The 22,322-nt window shown below is 34.7% G+C and overlaps 1 protein-coding gene across 4 annotated transcripts in view; it reads right to left on the bottom strand.

Moving 5' to 3' along the window:
• Positions 1–8,253: 8,253 nt before the first annotated feature.
• LOC110019674 (phosphatidylinositol 3-kinase, root isoform) overlaps positions 8,254–22,322 on the bottom strand; it is a 49,570-nt gene continuing 35,501 nt past the window's right edge. For all 4 annotated transcript variants that reach the window (XM_020717441.1, XM_020717439.1, XM_020717440.1 and 1 more), the window contains 9 exons: positions 20,864–20,999; positions 11,705–11,826; positions 11,369–11,563; positions 10,818–10,988; positions 9,730–9,867; positions 9,153–9,307; positions 8,873–9,016; positions 8,473–8,620; positions 8,254–8,400 (listed from right to left, as the gene is read on the bottom strand). In XM_020717441.1, the coding sequence (XP_020573100.1) occupies positions 8,263–8,400; positions 8,473–8,620; positions 8,873–9,016; positions 9,153–9,307; positions 9,730–9,867; positions 10,818–10,988; positions 11,369–11,563; positions 11,705–11,826; positions 20,864–20,999 (1,347 nt within the window). In that variant the 3' untranslated portion in view covers positions 8,254–8,262. The remainder of the gene's footprint in view (positions 8,401–8,472; positions 8,621–8,872; positions 9,017–9,152; positions 9,308–9,729; positions 9,868–10,817; positions 10,989–11,368; positions 11,564–11,704; positions 11,827–20,863; positions 21,000–22,322) is intronic.

Raw genomic sequence — 22,322 nt, 5'->3', positions numbered from 1 at the left:
TAATCAAATAAATTTATAGAAAATTTATTATGTATTTATTTAATATGCATATTTTCCTATCTAATGATATAAAGAATCTACTGTAATTTAAATCACACTGAAACATATCATAAATAAAATAAAACATACATCCAGAAATAATGAAAATTACTAAAATTTAAAAACAGCTTAATCCTACACTTACTTCCTTGCTAGTCTTTTACCAATTTATTGCTCCAAAATCAAGATAATAAAATATTTTCAAAATGCATATTAATTTAAGTATTTGTACATTTATATATTCTAAATTAAAAGACATACTAGTAGAATTGTATAATTTAGCTCACTTCTTCTAGAAAGGCCAAAAATTTTTCAATATCAAATTCCAATTACTCTTCCCAATTCAATTCACTAGTTTCGACTTCATATAATTAATATCCACATAATGACACAATTAAAATACTAATATAAGTAAATTAAAAGAGATAAATCTTTCCTTTATCTTCACCATCATCAATTCTTCACCGCTTCAAACCAAATCATATTCATTCTACTTAATTTCTAATTAATTAACATTTTATTAATATCTTAATACACAAACATATATTAAATTCATTAATTAAATAATAAAACCCAATATATAAATTCATTATTTAAATAAAATAGAACCTAACTTTACCTTAATAAATCCGTCGACAGTATAATGAAGTTCGAATGGAGTTTCAGAGCGGAGTTTCAGAGCGACATCAAACCTCACACACACACACACGAAGGCTTGGCTCCCTTCCTCTCCCTCGCACAAGAGGCGTCGAAGCTCCTCCCACAAGCATTCACACACTTCGTCAAAGCCCAAGGAGTGCTCTGCCCACTCTCCTTCACCTACAGCTAGGGCATGAGCTTCCTTCTCACCAAACAACGTCGAACCTAAGCACAAGTCGCTCATTCCTTCAGCATGGGTTGGTCTTCTCCCGCTTGGAAACCGTCGAAGTTGTTTAGTCGCCTTCGTTTGATTGTCAATGTCTCCTCCCCCCAGCTTCGTTCTCATAGAAAATCTTCCTCTTCTTCTGTTGTTGTTTCTTCTCCTTCTATCACTATTTCTCCTTTCTTCCCTTTGTCTTTCCCACTCCTTATCTCCATGTTCTTTCTCTCGCTTTCTCTCGAATCTGTTGGTTTGCAAGGGGCATATGGCTCTTTAAGTTGCAATTGAAGAGGCGCCTTCCACTCAATTATTAACTTTTTTTTGTTTCTTATTATTATTATTATTATTATTATTATACATATACATATATATATATATAATCAAAATTTTATGATTTATTTTTACAAGTTATTACATGTTTGACCCAAATTCGAACAAGAATATTAAATGAGTTTGAAAGTTCAACTTGAACCCGAGTCACCGTCAACCCACTGACATGAATTAGACATGTATAACCCATTTAATACAAGGCATAAAAGCTATTCGGGTCATATTCATGTTGATTTTGAATCAATTTTGGGTTAGCAACTCAATTTTGAGCCAATTTTGGTATGATAAGACAACTCAAACACAACCAAAGAAATTAAACTAGTTAGGATTCACAATGATATGTAGTGAGTAGTGAGTGGTGATTATTCAAAAATGATAGACTATAACATATGTCTTGACAATGAAAGGTTGGTTAGAATCCAATAATACCAGCACTGGCACACTTGTCATGACCTTCTTTAACTTCTCAAAAGTCTAGGTTTCCACTTTCCCCCACTGAAAGTTATCCTTCTTCAATTTCTCCATCAACGGCCACACAATCGAATTGCTGACTTTTGTTTCTTTTATCCTAACATTATGGTTCTTCTAATGAAGTATCAACAATAATACCTTCGCAAGCTCAGGCAAACTCCATTCCTAGGAAGTACTTGATGTTACCGAAGTCAAATGTAAGAACAATATCATCAACATACACAATTAATATCGTTGACTTTCCCTCAAAAAATATTCTTACAAATAATATCTTTTTTCACATTGACATTGAGAATATCCATAAGGAAAATTTACATGCAGCACACAATTCTTATGTATGTACATATCTCACACCCAAACTTTGATAGTTACATGCATAGCCTATGCAGAAAAATGTGTATTTCACTTTCAAAAAACTGTAATAGTGCTATTTTTTATTAGATATTAAAGATTTGAGTGATATATGTAAATATGAAAGTTTAGTTGTGAAATATATAAATACATAAGAAATATGTGTTATGCATGTAAATGCCCTTATCTATAAATCTTGACAACTTTGGTGAATCTATCAAACCAAGCACAAGAAGATTATTCGAAGCGAAAGAGAGATTTCTTGAACCTGCATAGTTTATTGGTAGTAAGGTGTGTTTGGAGTCCATAAGCAAAATTTCTTGTTCTTACACTTTGAGGCAGAATCATTTTTATTATAGCAAAAAATTAGAAGCAAAGGTTGATATATTTCTAATTGATCAAAAATATTGAAAAACTTGGCTCGATAATCCTAGAAGGGAAATGCCCACTATTACATGTCTCAAAAATCACAATAGCATCTCATAATGTCAAGCATCCCCCTAAATCGTTTACCCAACATGGTGCCTACACAATAATAGCAGCCCAAATTGTCGAAAGAGTTCATTCATATGCACCCCAACCTGCTGATGGAGTGTCAGTTGTATCGCGTAGGGGTGTCAAATTGTTCACAACTGACCAAAATTGACCCAAACCTGATCCAAATATTAAACAAGTCAAAAAGTTCAACTTGAACCCAACCGCCTTCAATCCTCTAATTCAAACCCGACCCTCCTTCAACCCAATAATTCAAGCCCGACCCGCCTTCAACCTATTGACCAAACCTGACCCACATAAATTGTTTAACATAAGGAATAACAACTATTCAAATCAAATTTGAGTCCATTTCAAGTGAAACAGTTTCAGGTTGGCGGGTCAAACTGAACCCAACCCTAAAATTAAACTGGTTAGTATTACTAATGTAAACTCGATTTAAAAATTATTTGCTTCAACTTGAAAACAAATTTTTTTAGTAGAGTTTAGAACAAGTTGGTATGTTTTTTGACACTCCTAGTATCACGTGAAACAAAAAAGTATTCTCTTAAGGCCCTAATATTCCAATCGGAGGCTGAAAATAAGTTTTGAATATTCTCCACTCACAACTATAATCAAGCCTGACTATGAGCTGTCCTCACACTTGAATCGATCATCCTCGTTCATGCAGAAGAAGCATGAAAATGAATTTCTTATTTAATCATGCTAAAAGGTTGCTCATAAGGTTAGAATGATCTGCATGCAAGGGGGTCAAAAAGACATGAGCTTCTTTTATAAAAGAAGTATGGCAATATCATTTATCTGCACAAAATATCTACTGTTAAGCTGATCTAGATCTCCTGGGTCCAATAACACTTATTTCATCAAATTTTGGGATATGTTAACCGTGTTGAGATCATTAATAGCAAGAACATCATGAATTTCAACATACAATGCCCCATCTCGTCTCATGAATAAAAACCAAAAGATGAAGTGAACAAAACATAGCAACATCAATTTTGGAAAATTACTTGTATTAGATTGCAATTTGAATTAAATTAAAACATTACATTTAGTTTCTAGTAATTAGTTTCAATCATTATTTTTAACACAAACTTTGGATCAACTTGGCATCTCCTCTCAACTATACAATAAGACATTTTTTTAATCTATAAAATAAGACATAATTTGTTTATTTATCATTTTTTTTATTCTTCATTCACATAAAATTGTGATATTTATTATTTACTAGATTAGTTTAGCACTTTTTGCTTGCTTTCACTAACCCAGCTGCTCTTGTTCCAGCTTGCAAAGGTGAAAAACCAGAGGTAAGAAGAAAAGTTGAGCCTACCGTGTACTCGTTCAACCCTGCCTGCTGGAAGCTTTATGAGCATTATCTAGTTAAGGTTATTTCCTAGAAATTTAAAAAAAAAAATCCATTAATTAAATTCACCATTCTATTGATATTTCAATTATTTTTATTATATATATCTTCAACGTGTCTCATCTTTTGGTTTCAATATTCATCCCCTGGGTAATTTTTGACACTATATTACACTGTAGTTTAATTGAAAATTGTTACTTTTCAGGTAAAGCAGAATAGTGGAACCAACAATGTGGCATGCCGTGATTGCACGATTCAATTTTATCAATAAATTACATCCTCTCAAATTTCAGAACGCTTAGCTCAAATCCTCTTTTCACAAATTTCACAATTCAAGTACACTTATCGAGAAACTCAAAACCATCAATAAGTACCTCATGAAGGACACGGCGGAGTGCCGGTATCAAGCTGCTCTACTTCTAACTCACTCGTTGGCCTTCGACTGTCAATGGTATGTGTTTTCCTCTTCTCTAACTTTGTTGAAGTCACCACACAGTATAGTGGAGATGTTGGCATGGAGAACTAGAAACTTGACGAGGCAAAGGGACGATAACAACAAAACTTATTGTTTGAGAATTAAAGATTGATAAAGAGAAGGTGAAATGTCATAATGATTTACAGATTTTGAATGTTGAGATTTGAGTATACTATACCTCAATGGTCTCTGATTGATAAAAAGAACGATATTTTCTTAAAGAAAGATTGGTGGCCACTAAACAAGTTGGTGGTTTGAAGCGATGAAAGTTCAAAAGTGGCCACTTGAAAAAAAAAACAAGTTGGTGGTTTGAAGCGATGAAAGTTCAAAAAATATGTAAGTGATTTTATTTTACTGTAGCGACCATCATTGTTGATCTTACTTCGGTGGCCTTTTTGTCATAACCTGAGTTTAGAAGATAGTATACTCCAGCAAAATGTGAAATGATGAAATGATCAATCTCAATTCATTGGATAAATCTCAGTAAATATCAAAATAATTTTATGATTATAAAAAGAAAGATATAAGAAAAAACATTTAAGAATATAATTTTATTGCATCAACAAGTCTTTAGCATTACTTCAATAAGGAAAACAAAAATATAACTAATAAAAGAGAAACGAAAGACACCAACAATATAAGCATTAATAAACCCAAAACTCAAAAAAATTCTAGACAAAGTAATCTTAAATGTAAATATTAAGTTAATGAAATAACTAATGTTGAAATGTTTCCTCTTACAATGATGGTGACTGCACAATCAAGTAGCATTCATTAAAAAATTTATCATTAATGAGTTTAGCATGCAAAATGAGCATGAAAGAACAAGTGATTATGGCAAAATTCTGAAGTTGAAATTTTTAATTGAGAATTTTTATCGCAACTAAAAACAACTCAAGACTGTCTTGCATTATTATTTAAATAAATTCTATTTTATATTAAATATTTTTATTTTCAAATAAATGTTACATTCTGATAAATTTTTCTTTAATGAGAGGCTCATGGATGTCTCAATCATAACTTAGCTAGCATTAGTTCATCTACAATAATAAAATTCACATGGATGCTTGAATACAAATAAACATGAAAAAATAAATAAAAGTACATTGTATAGTATTATTAATACCTACATTTTTTTGCAAATTATAGCTCTTTAAGGACATATACATATACATAAAATCCTATGGCTCTTTACAACAACCACCCTTTATCCCACTAAATGGGGTCGGCTACATGAATCATTTTTCCCCATTGTGTCCAAATGAGTATCATATTTTTATATAATTTTAATAACTTAAAATCATTTTTTATAGAACATGTCCACGTCTTCTTAGATGTACTTCTACCATTCTTAGCATAAGTCAAATATAAAACATTTACTCTCTTAACTGGGCTATCAGATGATCGATGTTTAATGTGACAAAACTATCTAAGGTGACTCTCTCTAACCTTGTCTGCCACTGGAACAACTCCAACAGTTTCACGGATATGTTTGTTTCACATCTTGTCTCTTAAGTGTAAAGCCACTCATACGCCTGAGCATTCTCATCTCAACAACACTTAATTTTATGTTTCTCATTTACATGCCAACATTATGTGCCATAAAGCATTACCAATCTCACCACAATCTTATAAAATTTTCCTTCAAGTCTAAGCGGTATTTTTCTATCACAAAATAGGCCCAACGCATTCCTCCACTTCAACCATCCAACTTGAATTCTACTAATAACATTCTCATCTATATCACCATCAATTTACCAATAATTTGAATAATAGACACGAGATATCTAAAATGCTCATTCCCTTTATTAACTTGATTACCCATTGTTACAACCTCACCAATAGATCTATTATTACTAAAATTACATTCCATTTATTCAATTTTAGATCTACTCAAACGAAAGCATTTAGGCTCTAAAGTTAAACCTCCATAATTCAAGTTTTCTTGAACTCTCTAGTCTTATTTAAAAGAAAAATATCATCAACGAAAAGCATACACTAAGGTACGTCCTCCTGTAAATGTTCAGTAATAACATCAATAACCAAAACAAAAAGATATGGGCTTAAAGTGGATCTCTAATTCAATCCAACTGAAATAGGAAAATATTTGGCCAATCCTTATTGTGTTCGAACACAAGTAACAATTCTATTATACTTATATTTAATGAATTGAATATAAGCAATATCAATACCTTTCTTTTCTAGAACTCTCCAAAATACTTTTCTTGGAACTTTATCATTAACTTTATCTAAATCAACAATAATCAGACATAGGTCTTCTTTTCAATATACTTTTCCATCAAACCTCTCAAAAAATGAATAGCTTCCATTGTAGAATTGCTCGGCATAAATCTAAACTGATTTAGAGAAATTTTCATATCACGTCATAACCTATAATCAATCACTCTCCCATAATTTTAATGCATATCACATTAACTTAATTCCTATATAAAAAAAGAAAAACAAAAATGAGACAAACCAATGATTTCTTTTTAATATTTCTATGACATAGGCACATACAAAAACATAAAATGTCCCAATCCCAGGTTTCAGACAAAACAATGATGAAAAAAATGAAAAGTTTAGGTGAGAACAGTTGAAAATCTATCGGATTTATTTTGAAATGAATGAAATTTAAATTTTAATTAGTTCTTTATGAATGCACTCATAAAAAAGTAACTACATGGATTTTTTAAACTCAATCCAATTCAAATTTTATATTATAATAAAATAACATAATATCTCAACCATTAATGATACTGTAGCCATGAAGCCCCGTGTCATCCTAATCCAAGCTCCATCTGAAAACATATTTACGAAAAAATAGAGCATTCATATAATCAAAATTAACGAATAATTCGCACAATATATACACATTGATTGAAGAATTTTTCTAACAATAAAAATGATTCATCCTAGCTTCAGCTATAAAGCTTCATTAGACACATGAAAGGGAAACCTTATCATAACATTAAAGGTGCATTTTTATAGTATAAAACCATGCCAAACAATACATTCCACATTAGGCTTAGTAATTCATACGATTGTAGCTGGAAACAAAACAATATTTAACTTGTAAAAGAGTTATATGGATCAATTTAATTAAAAACTTGTTTTGTTCAATGAAGCTTCCATTCAATATTGGTAGTCATTGCACATCTTGGCAACATGTAACACAAACTATATATGAAAATTAAATCATTATGAACACTACAAAAACCATATTTTCTTTCATATAGTTCGCTAATTTAGAGCCAAATTATGTAAGGTGACAAGCACAATCTACATAGTGATGCCAAATGAGCTCAAAAAGCACAGATTAGCATATTAAAGCTTTGTTTGTGACATATTTTTGTTTTTCTGGTAGGAGAAATAGTATTTATTTAAATAAAAAATGGTACAAGTATTTGTATGCGATATTTATTTGCATGGCAAGTTGCATGTCTATCATTTAATGCAACCTTTGACTTAAAATTAGCTTTCATATATGACCACTTTAGAATAGTTTCATAATACCTCTTAATAGTTAATACAACAAAAACTTATTCACCATTTTTTGCATGGAATGAAAATACATCCTTACATAACATTAATAATACAATATAATATCACAATAATAATATAATACATTACAATACATATTATAACTTGAGTAAACTTGTGGAGGAAGCCAATCATAAAGCCACATTCTCGTGCTACATCACTTCTCAATATATTTGTTAATATTTACTTTAGAATGGTGAACATTGAAGCGCTATAGAATAGATGTTGCAGTAGAGAAAGTAATTTTTAAAAGTCCTCACAATAAGCTACCCAAACGACAGACGATAACTTGATAGAAGAACACCATACCATATCCATAAACTTCATATGATTTGATGATCAACGCCAATACTGAGCCCATCTATGAATTGTCTCAACCATTTGAGGAAACAAAGCGCTGACACTATCATTAATAAGATCCTGAAAAAAGTGTATGGAAGCCTCGTCATCTAAGTCCAACCGGAACTTCTCCTGAAGCTGTAAAGAGAATCCAAATTGTCATATACTGCAATTGCATAATCATCAAATTAATTATGGAAAAAATAATACCTTAAGGATTCCTTTCTCAGGATCAGAAGCTATATCAGGAATGCTGGAACCAGCCATCAAATGAAAAAGATTCAAAAAAAGGTTGCTCGACTTCCTTAGAATGTTGTATGCTTCACAACAATAAGATTTAAATCTGGTGTAATATTGGCTGCAAGAGAAGCAATGAGAAGATAAAAAATAATTAGAAACATTCAATATAAGATTACAAGAAACAGTTGATGTGCTTCCAATGAGTCATAAGTAGCCACTAGATTTGTTTTGAGATAAGTATTATATAAAAGTTGATAGATTAATCATGTAAGGCATGCATTTCAAAGAAAATTCAATGACAAAATGTCTAAGTTTGATCATGATATCATGTTGTAGCCATATTTTCACATAGGTGCAAAAGAATAGCTACCTTTCTGCTCCACCCATGGCCTCCACCATTTCTTTGCAGAGTTTCATGGGTGGAGGAAATGGCTTTGGATCTCGTCCCAAAATGAAGGCAAAATCAACATGGAAAAGGCGCCCATCATCCCTTAAGAGAAGATTATCCAGATGCCTAAAATCAAAGAATAACAGTAAACTACAATAATATTTATCATAAGGCATATAACTGATCTATAACGGTCACCCAGAAAGGTCTGAAAATCATTGATACAATTTGAACCTAGTTTAACACCACACACACAAATTACCTGTCCCCTATACCCAATATGTATGTGATAACAGAGTAACCAGCGCAGCTTTTTATAAATGTTTCAAGACATGTAGTTGTTATACCAAAGGGCCCATCTTCATCTGGGTGAAACTTTTGGAGATAATTTATTATACTCCGGTGCTCAGATAAAATCTGAAAAAAAAAAAAAAACCATGGAAGCGCAACAAGATCAGACAAACTTAAAAAAATTGCATGCTTCCAATAAGAATAAAACCAAAAAGTAAAAAAATAAAGCTTATGCAAAAGCTTAATTTGCAAAACACCAACGGCCTACAAGTTTTTAGCTGCAGTATCATGGCATTGTAGATATGTTATAAATGGAATCAGCCAATGTATGATTCATTTGCTCCATTATGAGCTAATTTGATGTAAGATAAAATGGCTAGAACTCACGTGTGGAAGTGAGTTTAAGAATTTCTTTCATAGAAAGTCATGAAAGTTATTTTCTATTTTTAAAAAACCTCAATTTGCAGGCTAGTAGCTGCATTTAAATTTTTATTTTTCAAGCCGAATAATATAAAATTAATAGAATTTTTACTTGTAATAAAAAATACCTGAGCTAGAGAATTGGATGGAATAAATTCCAGCATTCCTTCATCCTGACCAGTAGCAAGTACTCTATATGGCGTCAAATGCAAGTCTAGATTCTCCAATTTAAGCAATCGGTCCATTAGAGAAACCATCTGAACCACCTGCACAAGCAAGGTTGTAATAATTCAGATATATAAAAAAAGGAAGATTTACATACATACCACTCAATTCTTACGTATTTACATATCTAACTCCTAAACTTCAATTGTTACATACATGCCACCTTACCTATGCATGAAAAGATGTATTTCTCGTTTTAAAAGTAAATGGTGGTATTTTTTATGTAATATGAAAGATTTGGGTGGTATAAATGCAAAAAGTAAATTTTAGGTGTTAGGTCCCCCACTACTATCATAACCAAGATTAAATAAGAGTTGATGGGTTGAGTTGGCTTTGGCCAAAAGTAAATAACCTGAATATAATTAGCCCAAACTCGACTTGTTTATTAAATTCGTTGAAGATTTCAGTTAAATTTAATTAGCCACAACACAATTTTTTTTTTTTGGCGGGGTAGAGGCCAAGTTAGAGCCAATACAATACAATACAACAACAAAGCCTTAATCCCATAATGTGGGGTCGGCTACATGAATCCTTTTTCTCCATTGCGTCCTATTTAGAGCCAGATTGACCAAAAATTCATATATTAACAAGATTTGGATACAAATTAAAAACAAAATTACAATTTAATATAATTTTTAAGTTAAGAAAATCAAGGGGATTAAGCCATTATGACCAGGTTGACCCAAACCTGAACTATTTTTTTCATCACTTGTACCAGCACGAAGCCAACCAAAATCATATATGGGTTGACCAAAATCCAAACTTTACATGTTGGACTCATCATCTCTAAATAAAATGCTGAAATAATATTTATAAAGCAATAAATATCTGTTCTTATATCACGATCACATGCAATGCGTGCCATTGATGGAAAGCAAAATTAGAATATCATACCCAAAAAATAAGCACCAAAGCATGTGATTCAACAAAAACCTTAAAAAATATAGTTTAAAAGGATAAACAATTTCTGCTTCATTAAAGTTGTGCTTACCAATTGGTCCTGCCGGAGATCATCACCTTTCTTAAAGATTATTTTACATGTTCCGCCATTTGCTGTCCTAAATGTTAGACGCAAAGGATGCAAAGCACTCTTAAAAAGTGATGATTCTGATGGTACTATTCCTGTTATGAGGATTCCAGGCGCCAAAGGTGAACGAATTGGCTGAAAAAAATAAAAAACCACAAAATATTCATCATAAAACAACATTAATAAAAGAAAGAGAAATTCACATATATAGCACACAATTTTTATGTATTTGCATAACTCACACTAAATTTTCATGTTTACATAAATTGCACCATGGTGCTTTAAACCTATGCATGGAAAGGTATATTTGACTTCTAAAACGTGATAATAGTATTATTTTTTATGTGATATTAAATATTTGAGTGCTATGCATGTAAGTATGAAAGTTTAGGTGTGAGATATGTAAATAAAAAAGAATTGTTTTCTATGCATGTAAATGCCCCAATAAAAAACAAGCATATAAAAGTTTATTAAAAATACAATCATGACAGGAAAATAAGAGGTAGACTAAAAACCTCATCAAAATAGGTAAGTTCACTGAGAAGTCCCGAAAGGAGCTCCCTTAGTTTCTCAATTTTCTTCTGTGTACTGCCACGAACATTCCTAACATCTCTCATAATAGAACAAAGTTGAGCTGTTAATTCTGTTTGTCGAACCAAACTCTGCCAAGATTTAAAACCATCTTCGTCGACATTGACACCAACTTTCAACTAGACATCGAAAAAACAGATTAAATTTTATGCAGTTGCAAGTGACTAATCAGTTAAAAAAGAAAACAATGAAAATATTACTAATGCAGTTTTTAAAAGTGCAATACACAAACTAAAACAAAATGAAATAATAGAACATACCTTCATCATGCTATCTTCTAGCATGTCATAAGTACAATAAAAACGCTTCGCATATGCAGGATCATGAAGTTCTACTGCCACATACCACCGAAGAAAGCTAGCCAACTCAATATTGGATAGTGCTGTAAATTTTTCAGAGCAAAAGATTATAACATAATTGAAAATCATACAGTATAAAAGATTTTCTGCATAGTGGGTTAAATATTAAGCAAGAAATTGATAGGAACGAGTGTTGACATCATTTTGAGGTCATTTTTCTCTCCTTCTTAGATTCTAGGATCTAGCTCTAAGAATTCCTATTGACTATCTTAGAAGACTAGTATTGGGACCCATCTCTATTATTAATTCCAGCCACTTCCTATTTCTCTTGTGATGTCTCGTATTAATGATCTCAAAGCCATCGTCGTATGGTAGAGTGGTTAAGGACTATCATGTGGAGACTCAAGGAGAAGTTCCCAATAGGATCTCAAACCATAGGAAAACCTCTTCAGAACTTTATCATCACACACACATACACAAAATGCATAAAATTCACTAAGTTGCATAAGATCAGACTAAAATTAAGCTTAAAGGATGGGTGGAAATGCGAACTCCTCCAGACGACCTCCGACGACGAAATGGAATGTGCCAACGCGTCCGGGACATCAATTTTAGATAGAAAATACACTAATATTGCCATAATTCTGCACACGAGAAAATTGCACGCAAATCAAAGAATTCATCAAAACGACCTCTGACGACGAAACAGACCACACTAACACGTCCAAAACGTCAGAATTACCTAAAGAGGACATTCATTTTGTTATGTTGTGACGCACGAATAAAAATGTAGAAATCAAATTTTTACTTTTTGAAATATTAAATATTTTTATATTTATATTATTACTTATAATATTAATTTTAATCCTAAACCCTACTTAATCCCTACCCGCATGCGTGACCCTCGTTCCATCCCGGTCATGGCTCGCTCGGCTCGCCCCCTCTCGTGCCTTAAATCCTGTGACTCATCCACGCAACAATCTCCCCCCTCTCAACTTTCCTCCTTACTTGCGTGGCCGCTCGACCGCTAGGCTCTCCAATAGTGGGAGCTCGGTTGGCCGACCCTTCTTCTTCCTGAGACTTAACTTTCTCCTTCTTTATTGTGACGATTCCTTCCCCATTGTTTTATTGGACCATGAAATCCTGGTAGGTGGTTGTTCCCCTCTGATTTCAGCCTATAAAAGGGGTTCTTAGAGCACGATGGTGTGTTGTTGAAAATTTTCTGAGAGAAAGGAAGGTTAAGGTTTTCGCTAGTTGTTGTGTGAGGCTTTTAGGAGAAGGCTCTGCCGAAATTCCTCCTCGACCAGGTTCTTGTGTGGTGAGGTGTTCTTGGGTCGTTGCTTTCTCGAAGGTTTTGGGAGAAAAATTTCTACAGGAAGCATTTTTTTCTTAAATTTATTCTAAAATTTTTGTTTTAAGTCTGCATTAAGAGGTATTTCTCTTAGTTTTGTTTTAAGTCTGCATTAAGAGGTATTTCTCTTCTCCCCTCTAATCTGCATCATTTGAATTTGCACCTGAAAGTACTCATTTTTCCCTTCTAAAGCATGTGAAAGTAAAGTTTAGGCTTGTTTGAGATTTAAGCATGGATAGTTTCTAGAAACAGTAAAAATGGAGCATAATACGGGTACTTTCTCTTTTCTGCTCAAAATGCAAGATAAATGAAAGTTTGGAAGCTTTAGTTGTTGCTCTTCGATGATATTTGCGTATTTGGAACAAATGCTGGAAATAAAATGTTGAAACTCCTTATTATTGATATTCTTGTTCAAGTAAATGATGGAATTCGTTTCAATGCTGAGACATTTTAACTTTAGGAATTCATTTATACTTATTTGTTTTTCCATTACATGTTTTTATTCAAAACATATGTTGGGTGCAAGAAATTTTGAGGCATAAGGTAAGGCTTTATGAAATCTGCTTTATGAAATCTGATTTTGATGGCCCTGTTGGTCCCTTATATTGTGCTCGGTTTGCCCCTGTTCTGGGCTCGATTTTTGCTTTGAAAAAGTTCAGTTTTTTTTGCCCCTTGTGTATTGGGCTCGATTTTGCCTCGTGATGGTTGGGTTTTGGTTATCTGTTGGGTTAGGCCTTACTTTTGGATTGGCTTTGTGTTGAACATATTTGAGGCATGATTTTTGTTGTCTTTTTGATGCCTTCTATGATCAAAACGCATGAACAGCTGAAATTTGTTTTTTTTTAAAAACCTTTTATAGTTGTTTTGAGTCATGTTTTTGCTCCTTACAGCTGCTGCCCCTTCTTTTTCAAATCGTATGTTGGAAGAAATGTTCTCTTTGAACGCTTCTAAAATTTATTTCATGAAGGTTTACTTTCGTTATTGTTTTCTTTCTCTGATTCAAAACCCCTGTAGATGGAAAGATAAGATTTTGAAGCTTTTCGGGCTTGCTTTGTGGCCCTGTGTTGCTTTTCTTGGCCTTGAGCTTTTCGTTATGAGCTTTTCGTTTGAGAGCTTTCCTGTTGGGTTGGGGGATTTACATCCTAAATGGTTGGCGGTTTCCCATTGACTATCCCTGGCCGTGAGCCCTCTCCCGTGGCTCCTTTTGTATTTGTTGGCAGGTGACTTTTCCTCTTTGGTTGTCCTTACCCGTGAATTGAAAGTTGTTGTTTTGGGTTGGTGGTTTCTCTGGTTGCATCTACCCGAGAGTATCTAGTTGGGATTTCCCTTATATTGGGTTTGGTTTGGCTTAAAATTAAGCTCAGTTTTGTGGAAATTATATTACATTTTTTGCTCTCTTTTGCTGGGTTTAATTGAGCTGAAATTGTGTTTTATTTTGTCCCTGTGCTAGGCTCAGTTTGCCTGTCATGGTTTTCTGTCTTGTTCCTTTGTTGGTTTCGGTCTACCTGTTATGACTCTCTGTTTTGGCCTTCTTGCTAAACTCAATTTATCCAAACTGTCGTTTTGTTTGCCTCTCTTGTTGGGTTGGGTTTGATTGAAGGTTCTCCGGATGATGTACCTCCTGGGATTGTTGTTGATAATCAAGTTTGTCATCCCAAAAATTATGATTTCAATATGTGCTTCTATGTGGGAATGCTTGATATAAGCAGACCAACTCACTATCATGTCTTGTTCGATGAAAAACGGTTTCAATTCGAATGATTTATAAGAACTTGTCCATTCACTCTCTTATGTATATATATAAAAAAAAAGAAAGAAAGAGTACAATAACAATATATGTAGAGGCTTTCCCCTTGCTGCCCCTACTCGTGAGCTTATATGGGGAGCTTGACTATGTTTTTTCTGGTCTCTCCCCGTGGGCTTATCATATGGTTTGGTTGTGTGGGCTGCTGCCCTTACCCGTGAGCATCCCAGCTGGTTTCCTTTTGTCTTGTTTGATTGTTTCATGTTCCCCCTTTGCTGTGAAGCTGGTTTGGTGGATTTGGTTTACTGCCCCTAATCGTGAGCTTATGTTGGAGCTTGGTTGTGTTCTTTTCGACCCCACCCGTGAGCCTGTTGGAGGTTTATTTGGGCTCATTTTGCCCTCTTGATTGCCCTGGCCATGAGCACTTATATGTTATTTTAGATAACATTGCATTTGTACAGTGCGAGAGGTCTGTGGTTGAAATTGGAATTAGACGGCTTTATTGTTTGCAAGATTTTAGGAATTTTGAAGAAGAATTTTGAAAGGAATTTTGAAGAATATCGTTGGTGGATTACTTCCTTTTATTCGATTTATGAAATTTGAAAGACTTTAAAATACTGTTTTAGAAAACTCACAAGATTGCCATTTGGAAAGGGTATGAAAGTTTATAAAATTGTAGTTCAGAAAGAGTTTGGAAGTTTGACATTAAGGTTTGGATAACATAAACATCACATTTGAGTTCAGGCTAAGGTGTGTGATTATGCAAGTGATGATGGAGCCGTGTATTTAATTATCACATTAATTCGGGCCCGTTTTGACCTGTTCGAACCAAAATTTGGAAGCCAAAATTTGGAAGGGATGCCCTTTTTGGGTTTATCCATTTATAAAATATGAGAAAATGATATCCTTCTTGGATTGATTCAAGAATCTTGGGCTTTCCTTTTAAAATCTTTTCATTACAAGTTTTGAGGGTTGATTCACCCTTCGTCTTTTCGATCTTTTGGGTGGATCAGTTCATCTTTTCTCTCATCCCCATTTTTTATTCTTTTTTCCTTGTTTCGTTTTCGGTGCTTATGTCTAACACATAAGTGCCCATATAAAGTCTTTTGCTATATATGAAACCATCTTGTAAGCGTCTCTCTTTTCATTACGTGCAATTATTCTTTCTTCTGAGTAGTGTTGGTACACTTTGTGTTTAGTATTAGACCATCCATCTTCATATAGAGTCTCAGCGGGCACTAGATGGTTCAGGGTTCGATCCTTGAAGGAAACAACACCTTTAATGAATACAACCCTTGAAGGAAATAACGCCTTCGATGCAACAAATTGAAATTAAAAACAACCAAGTAATAATCTGTAACTGGTCGAACTGTACTATGATTTCCTCCATGAAAAGGTCTCGTTGTTGTAGGTGGTTGAGTTTCAGAAACATGTCATTGCGGTACTGGGGTGGAAGATATTTCTTCTGCATTGCTTTCATCATCTTTTCCCACTTGTTGATCTTATCACTACCGTTTATTTTCCTGTCTCTGTAGATTTTCCCATCATAAAGATGTGCTCTTTTTCAATTGGATCTATGCTAATTTCACCCACATATCCTCTGGCGCCTACTTATATTCAAAGATTTGATCTACCGATTGCAACTGGTCAATAAAATCATCTGGATCCATACCACTGTTAAACTCTGGTAATGGCGAAGTTACAGCGGCAATAGAAAGAAATGGATAGAGCGGAGATAATCACCACCTCGGATGAGTTACATCATGAGCATATTTTCTCTGCCACATACAACCCTCAGTACGAAGCAAACCTTAGAGCCAGCAAATGGAAATCAAAGACAAGCATGCAATCATCCCCAAGCAAACAAACAACATATATATAATAATAGCTAGTAGTTAAAATAAGAAGAAATACAAATTGCAAAGAAACAGAAAAGGAAAGGGATAGAAAAGGCAGACAAAAGAATATGAAGGGGATCCTCTTATGGAAGGAAGCGAAATAGGAAATAAGAAGGGGGGTGTCGGTCAACTTTTTCGATAGATTATGAAAATATTAAATATGAAACTAATTTTTGAAATTTAATTTAATATAATAGATATATAGTTTGGTTTTTTGAAAGTAGTATGTTTTAATTTTTGAAAAATGAGACCAAATGGATCTCATTAGTCTGATAGTTTGCATAATCGTGTCTGATACCGCGAATACTACACCCTCTCGAGAGATAAGTGTAGACCTCAGCGATAGACTCAATCCTGCAAACTAGTACAATAATTTGCATAATCGTGTCTGACACCCTGAATACTACACATTCCAAGAGAAAAGTGTAGACCCCGATAATAGGCCTAATAATGCAAACTAAAGATTTGTGACATCCATTTGGTCTGCGAACATTTTATTTATGACCGACAAATTCCCCTATTTAATACAAAGATTAAATAGGGTTTATTTTACCTGGGTTCCAAGTTCCCTATAGAGGCAAGCCCCTATAGTTAATTACATCTCAAATGACTGGGGTCACTTGAGAAAACTCTCGATGACGATCAGTGGTTCTAGTCTTCAAAATTCCAAAGTTTAGGTTTTCACGGTAGAACGAAGAAAATCAAGTGGGAATGACTCAAATAGGAACAGTTATTTCAGGAGTCCAAATAAAAGAAAGGGTAGGGGATGTCATAGATCCTGAGGAGAATCCTCAGTGACTTCCCAAACTATCCTACGATGTGGCTATATTTTGGAGATGAAATTAATTAAGTGTTTGATCTTGCCAGTTTTATTATTTGGGACTTACACTTGCATAATACCTGATTATGCAAATAGCCCGCAGAGATAAGAGGGTTTACGTTGTACCACACAACAACCTCGAAACCTAAAGCGAGTTAGGACTTATGCTGCACAACATGATTGTGCAGGGGCCTAAAAAAAGGGAGTGTGAGAATTTACGTCGCGCTAGGCGAGCTACCTCGAAGTCCTATGGGTTATTATACTAGGAAGGGATAATGCTGAAGAAGATCCTCTGCTCGCTCCAACCTCCTCGTCCTGCTGCCCAGAAAGTTGGTTCCAAGCTCCTGTCGTCGCGATGGCTCCAAAGTTTAAGTGTTTGAGATTGGTGATTTGTGTTTCACAGCTTTAGTGTCAAAGTTTGGTTTTGTTTTGTTTCAGTTTTGATTTCAGTTCTGGTTTTACATGCAGAGTAGTAAAATTACAATTAAATAAAAGATACTTGAAAGGTAAAACGCAGTGAAGTAAAATGCTGTAGATAAACTGTAAAAGCATACCTGGGCATCTGCTACTGTCGCGTTATTAGTGTTGTGAGCGTAGTATGATTGACAGTAGATTTAAATAAACTTGTAAGAAAATAAATAAGGCAAGAAAACCCAGCATGAAAGTCATAACAAATGAGTAGTAAAAATCACAAGCAAAAGAAACATATGACGACATATGAAAGATCAGGACTGGGTATAAGACTTTGGTGAAAGTGGGGGCTCAGAGCTGGGTTGTGTGCTTCCCGATCTTGAATAAGAGTTGTCAACTCGACACTCTACAGGAGCTAGTTCTTAACCTCGATCCAAATGACTAACCATGGACTTTTATAAATTTTCATAGAAAGATTTTCATACAAAAGTTATTATTTAAGTCTTTCTTTTATGAAGATTATAACGCTTCTAGTAATTGCTCGTGCCATCTTCTCTTATTTTCATCCATTCTATCCTCCTACCTCGAACCTCGACTTTATAGATGTATCGCAAGGTTCGATCATGTCACGATCTCGCTGCTGGTACTTGAATCACCGTTGTATCGTTGTATCATAAAATGCGGTCACACCATGACCCATCGTTGGTGGTTGAATCGCGGTTGTATAGTTGTTTTGCGATGTTTGTTCACGATTATTCCTGTCGTTGGCATCTTAGTTCGCTTGAATCATGACTTTAAAAACACACAAAACCCTTTCTTTGATACCAATTTGATAAAAATGTGATAATTTTCCACGACAATTAAGGCAAAAAGAATAGATTAATTCCACCGTTACCAAACAAAACAATACAATCTGAAATATATAAAAAAATAAATACCTATAATTTGAGAGATAAGAGATCCCTACCAAACCCTAACCCGAGATTGAAGACAACACTAAGTAACCAATCACAAAGTTCCTTGGTAAATAACAACAATTACATACATATTCAGTACTGTTTCAAGCCGCGCCTCATTACAATTTGACTCCAAAACTGTAAGGCTTGCATTTGGTGAGACCAACATCTCCTTATTTTAGAGGGTTTTTTATTTATTTTGCCAAATGTTAAAATGCCTCTATGGTCTAGGTTTTTTTTTGGAGGGTTTACATCCATAACACAAAAAACAATGAGATTTGCATATTTAACACCTAAACTTTGCTATTTACTTACATGGCAAAACGTCAAACTAAGATAATAAATAACACATACTGCTAATATCTTTTGCCTCGTCATTATGCCTCCAGCCTCGTCGCCCTTAGTTGCAGCCTTGAGCATGGAAATTGGAAGGCTTTGCAGAGCAGTAGCGATGTGAGCTATTCAGTGTAAATGGCAGATTTTGGAGATGGAGAGGAGTAGAGAGTAAGGGAAGCATAGAAGAATTTGTGCTGGGAAGGACTCACAGCTCAAGGTATATTCCAAGCCATGTTGATAGTGGGTAACTGAGATTTTACTTTTCAGCGTTGAAAGATAAGAGGAGAACAGAAGTCCTTATTTCAGATTTAGGTGCATGCTAAGATTGTATTGAAGCTAAAGAGCTATTTCCTTGCTCAGGTTCAATGTTTAAATCAATATTCACATGCATGTTTCTATTTATTTTTCATTTTATTCATAGATGGAATGGATTTAACCACACCGACAGTGAAGAGCAATGAGATGATTCGGTAATGAGGTGAGAATATTTTAACAGGAATTGATATTTTTTATCTTTTTCTGATATTGTAAATGCTATGTAACTAAATAGCAATGTTTGAGTGTTAAATATATAAATTCCAATCTTTTGTGTGCTATGTATGTAAATCCGCCTTTTCAAAAATGGATGATCTCCAAGCGCCGCCACAACTGCCCCTTGCTGCACACAAAATCTCCTCTCTTATGCAATTTACAGTTTTTACATGGGCTGCAACCGCTGCCAGCCATCCGTAGCACCGCCACCACCTACCGCTTCCGACAGCGCCCTTGCTGTGCAAGAAATCTCCCTTCTCAAGCAATCGCAGCTTTTCATTGGATTGATGTCATTACTGGCCATTCCTAATGCCACCTATTCCCTCACTATTAGCCTCTGCTGCTGTTAGGGCCGCTGACTCCCCCTTCCTCCTCACCGAGATTTTTTTCTTCCACAAGAATCTTCACTCTCCACAAATTTTTATCCCTACACCGGAATTTTTAAAATTCTTTGATATTTACATGTTTTTGAATATTTTTAAACCAAAATTTTTAATCCAAGCATTTGTAAAAAATGATGAGGGGCAAGAAAAAATCGAAAACCACACATAAAAAGGATCCGACATTGAGACCATGGAAGTTGACAACGGAGTAAAAAACAAGGAATGTTGCACTAAAAAAGTGGCACTTACATTATACTACACAAATCTTTTATATTTACACATCTAACACCTAAAATTCGGAATTTATATACATAACACTCTAAACTTTAACATTGCATCAAAAATACCACCAATACTAACTTTTTAAGAAGTGAAATACACCTTTTAATATCACATCAAAAATACTGCTAATACTAACTTTTTAAAGTGAAGTACATTTTCTAATGCATAAATTAGTGACACAAAAGTGTTATAAATATAAATATCAAAATTTAGGTGTCATATATCAAAATGCAAAATAATTATGAAAAATGATAAACATTTTACAGCATCAAAACTCCATTTCAAGCAAAAAATGTTTTCAAGATTGAAGTCCAAGGCAAACGTTGAACTACTAAACAGAAAATATGAAAATAAAATGGTCTTGGCAAATCAATGCAACATACTCAGAAAGATAAACAGTAAACATACCACGCTGCACAAGGAAGGCCGACAGCCGAGACTTATCAGATCTCTCGAACCGGAGAGCTTGCACTAATTGAAGTAAATAACAACGGAGCTCTTCATCATCAGCTCTGGCAAGAACACTCACAGCATATGCACGAACCTGCTTGGGACAGACGTAACTATTTACATATATTTAAGAAAAATAATTTCAACGGTTGATGATGGCTTTGCTAATTCCAAAAGCATCATAAGCACTTAACAATCATTTTTCTATTATTTGATTTTATAAACTTAGCTAGATTAGATAAGTATTGATACCATAACTACTAGGATAAATAATAGAACACAAAAAGCAAACTTTCATTGATATTAAAATAGGGTTACAATATGACTCAAACGAAAATAACAACACAGACATAAAGCAACGTTGGCAAACGCTCCTAAATGTATTCCAATGGGTGTTGGAGGTCGTCTAGAGGGATAGGGATGATTGGGAGGGATGACGACAACAACGTTGGCAAACGCTCCTATATGTATTCCAATGGGTGTTGGAGGTTGTCCAGAGGGATAGGGATGATTGGGAGGGATGATGACGACAGCCTCGGAAGGCGAGTGGTAGCGAACGGTGAAGGTGTAGAGCCGTAGGGACAGCAAGTGGGAAGCGTGGTAGGTGGTCGGCAGCGGTAGTAGGCTGGTTGAGAGGACCTTGAACGACGTTAGGAAGGCGGCGTGAAAGTGTAGAGCCGTAGGGACAGCAAGTGGGAAGGGTGGTAGGTGGTCGGCAGCGGTAGTAGGGTGGTTGAGAGGACCTTGAACGACGTTAGGAAGGCGGGACAGTAATCACCACTTGGGAGAGGGCGGGACAGTAATAACCCGCAGGAAGGGGGAATGGTTGGGTGTCGGGATGACAGTGGGAGAGTTTTGTGGCAGAGGAGTGAAGAGGAGAGTTTTGGGGTTGGTAGAAAGGGAAGATATAATCACCACTTGGGAGAGGATACAGTTGAAGCGCCACCACCTTCTCGAATACAACTAACGAAGGGGAAAGAGACTCCACACAGAAGATTAAAAAACAACTCTACTAGCACTTCCTCCCAGCAAACCTATAATAACAATTTATAGGCTCCACCTCCAACCCCAACACCATCCCCCCCGGGGTTGAGGAAGCTTATACACAAAGGAAGAGGATGAGAAAGCAAGAAAAATCCAGAAAACCCAAATTTTCACAGTTCGCGCCATCCCGGATTGAGCAGGATCGAAATCAGCCTTAACGCATCCCTTGCGATCGTGAGAAATTGATATACGAAGTTCACTAGATTTTTTAGACGTGTTCATTCAAATTCCAAACTTTACCATGTGCTCGATTTAGTCTCTCAAGTCATCAAATATAAATCAATTTATTTCTTAAATCAAATTTGTTATTCCTTCAGACAAAATTGATGGAGGGAGGTTTTACACAAGCATCTTGGACTCTTAGGGTCGATAC

This window comes from Phalaenopsis equestris, unplaced genomic scaffold, assembly GCF_001263595.1.
Source record: "Phalaenopsis equestris unplaced genomic scaffold, ASM126359v1 Scaffold000067, whole genome shotgun sequence".
Classification (NCBI taxonomy): domain Eukaryota; kingdom Viridiplantae; phylum Streptophyta; class Magnoliopsida; order Asparagales; family Orchidaceae; genus Phalaenopsis; species Phalaenopsis equestris.
Note: the sequence above shows the minus strand (reverse complement) of the source record. Positions and strands in the feature narration are given on the sequence as shown.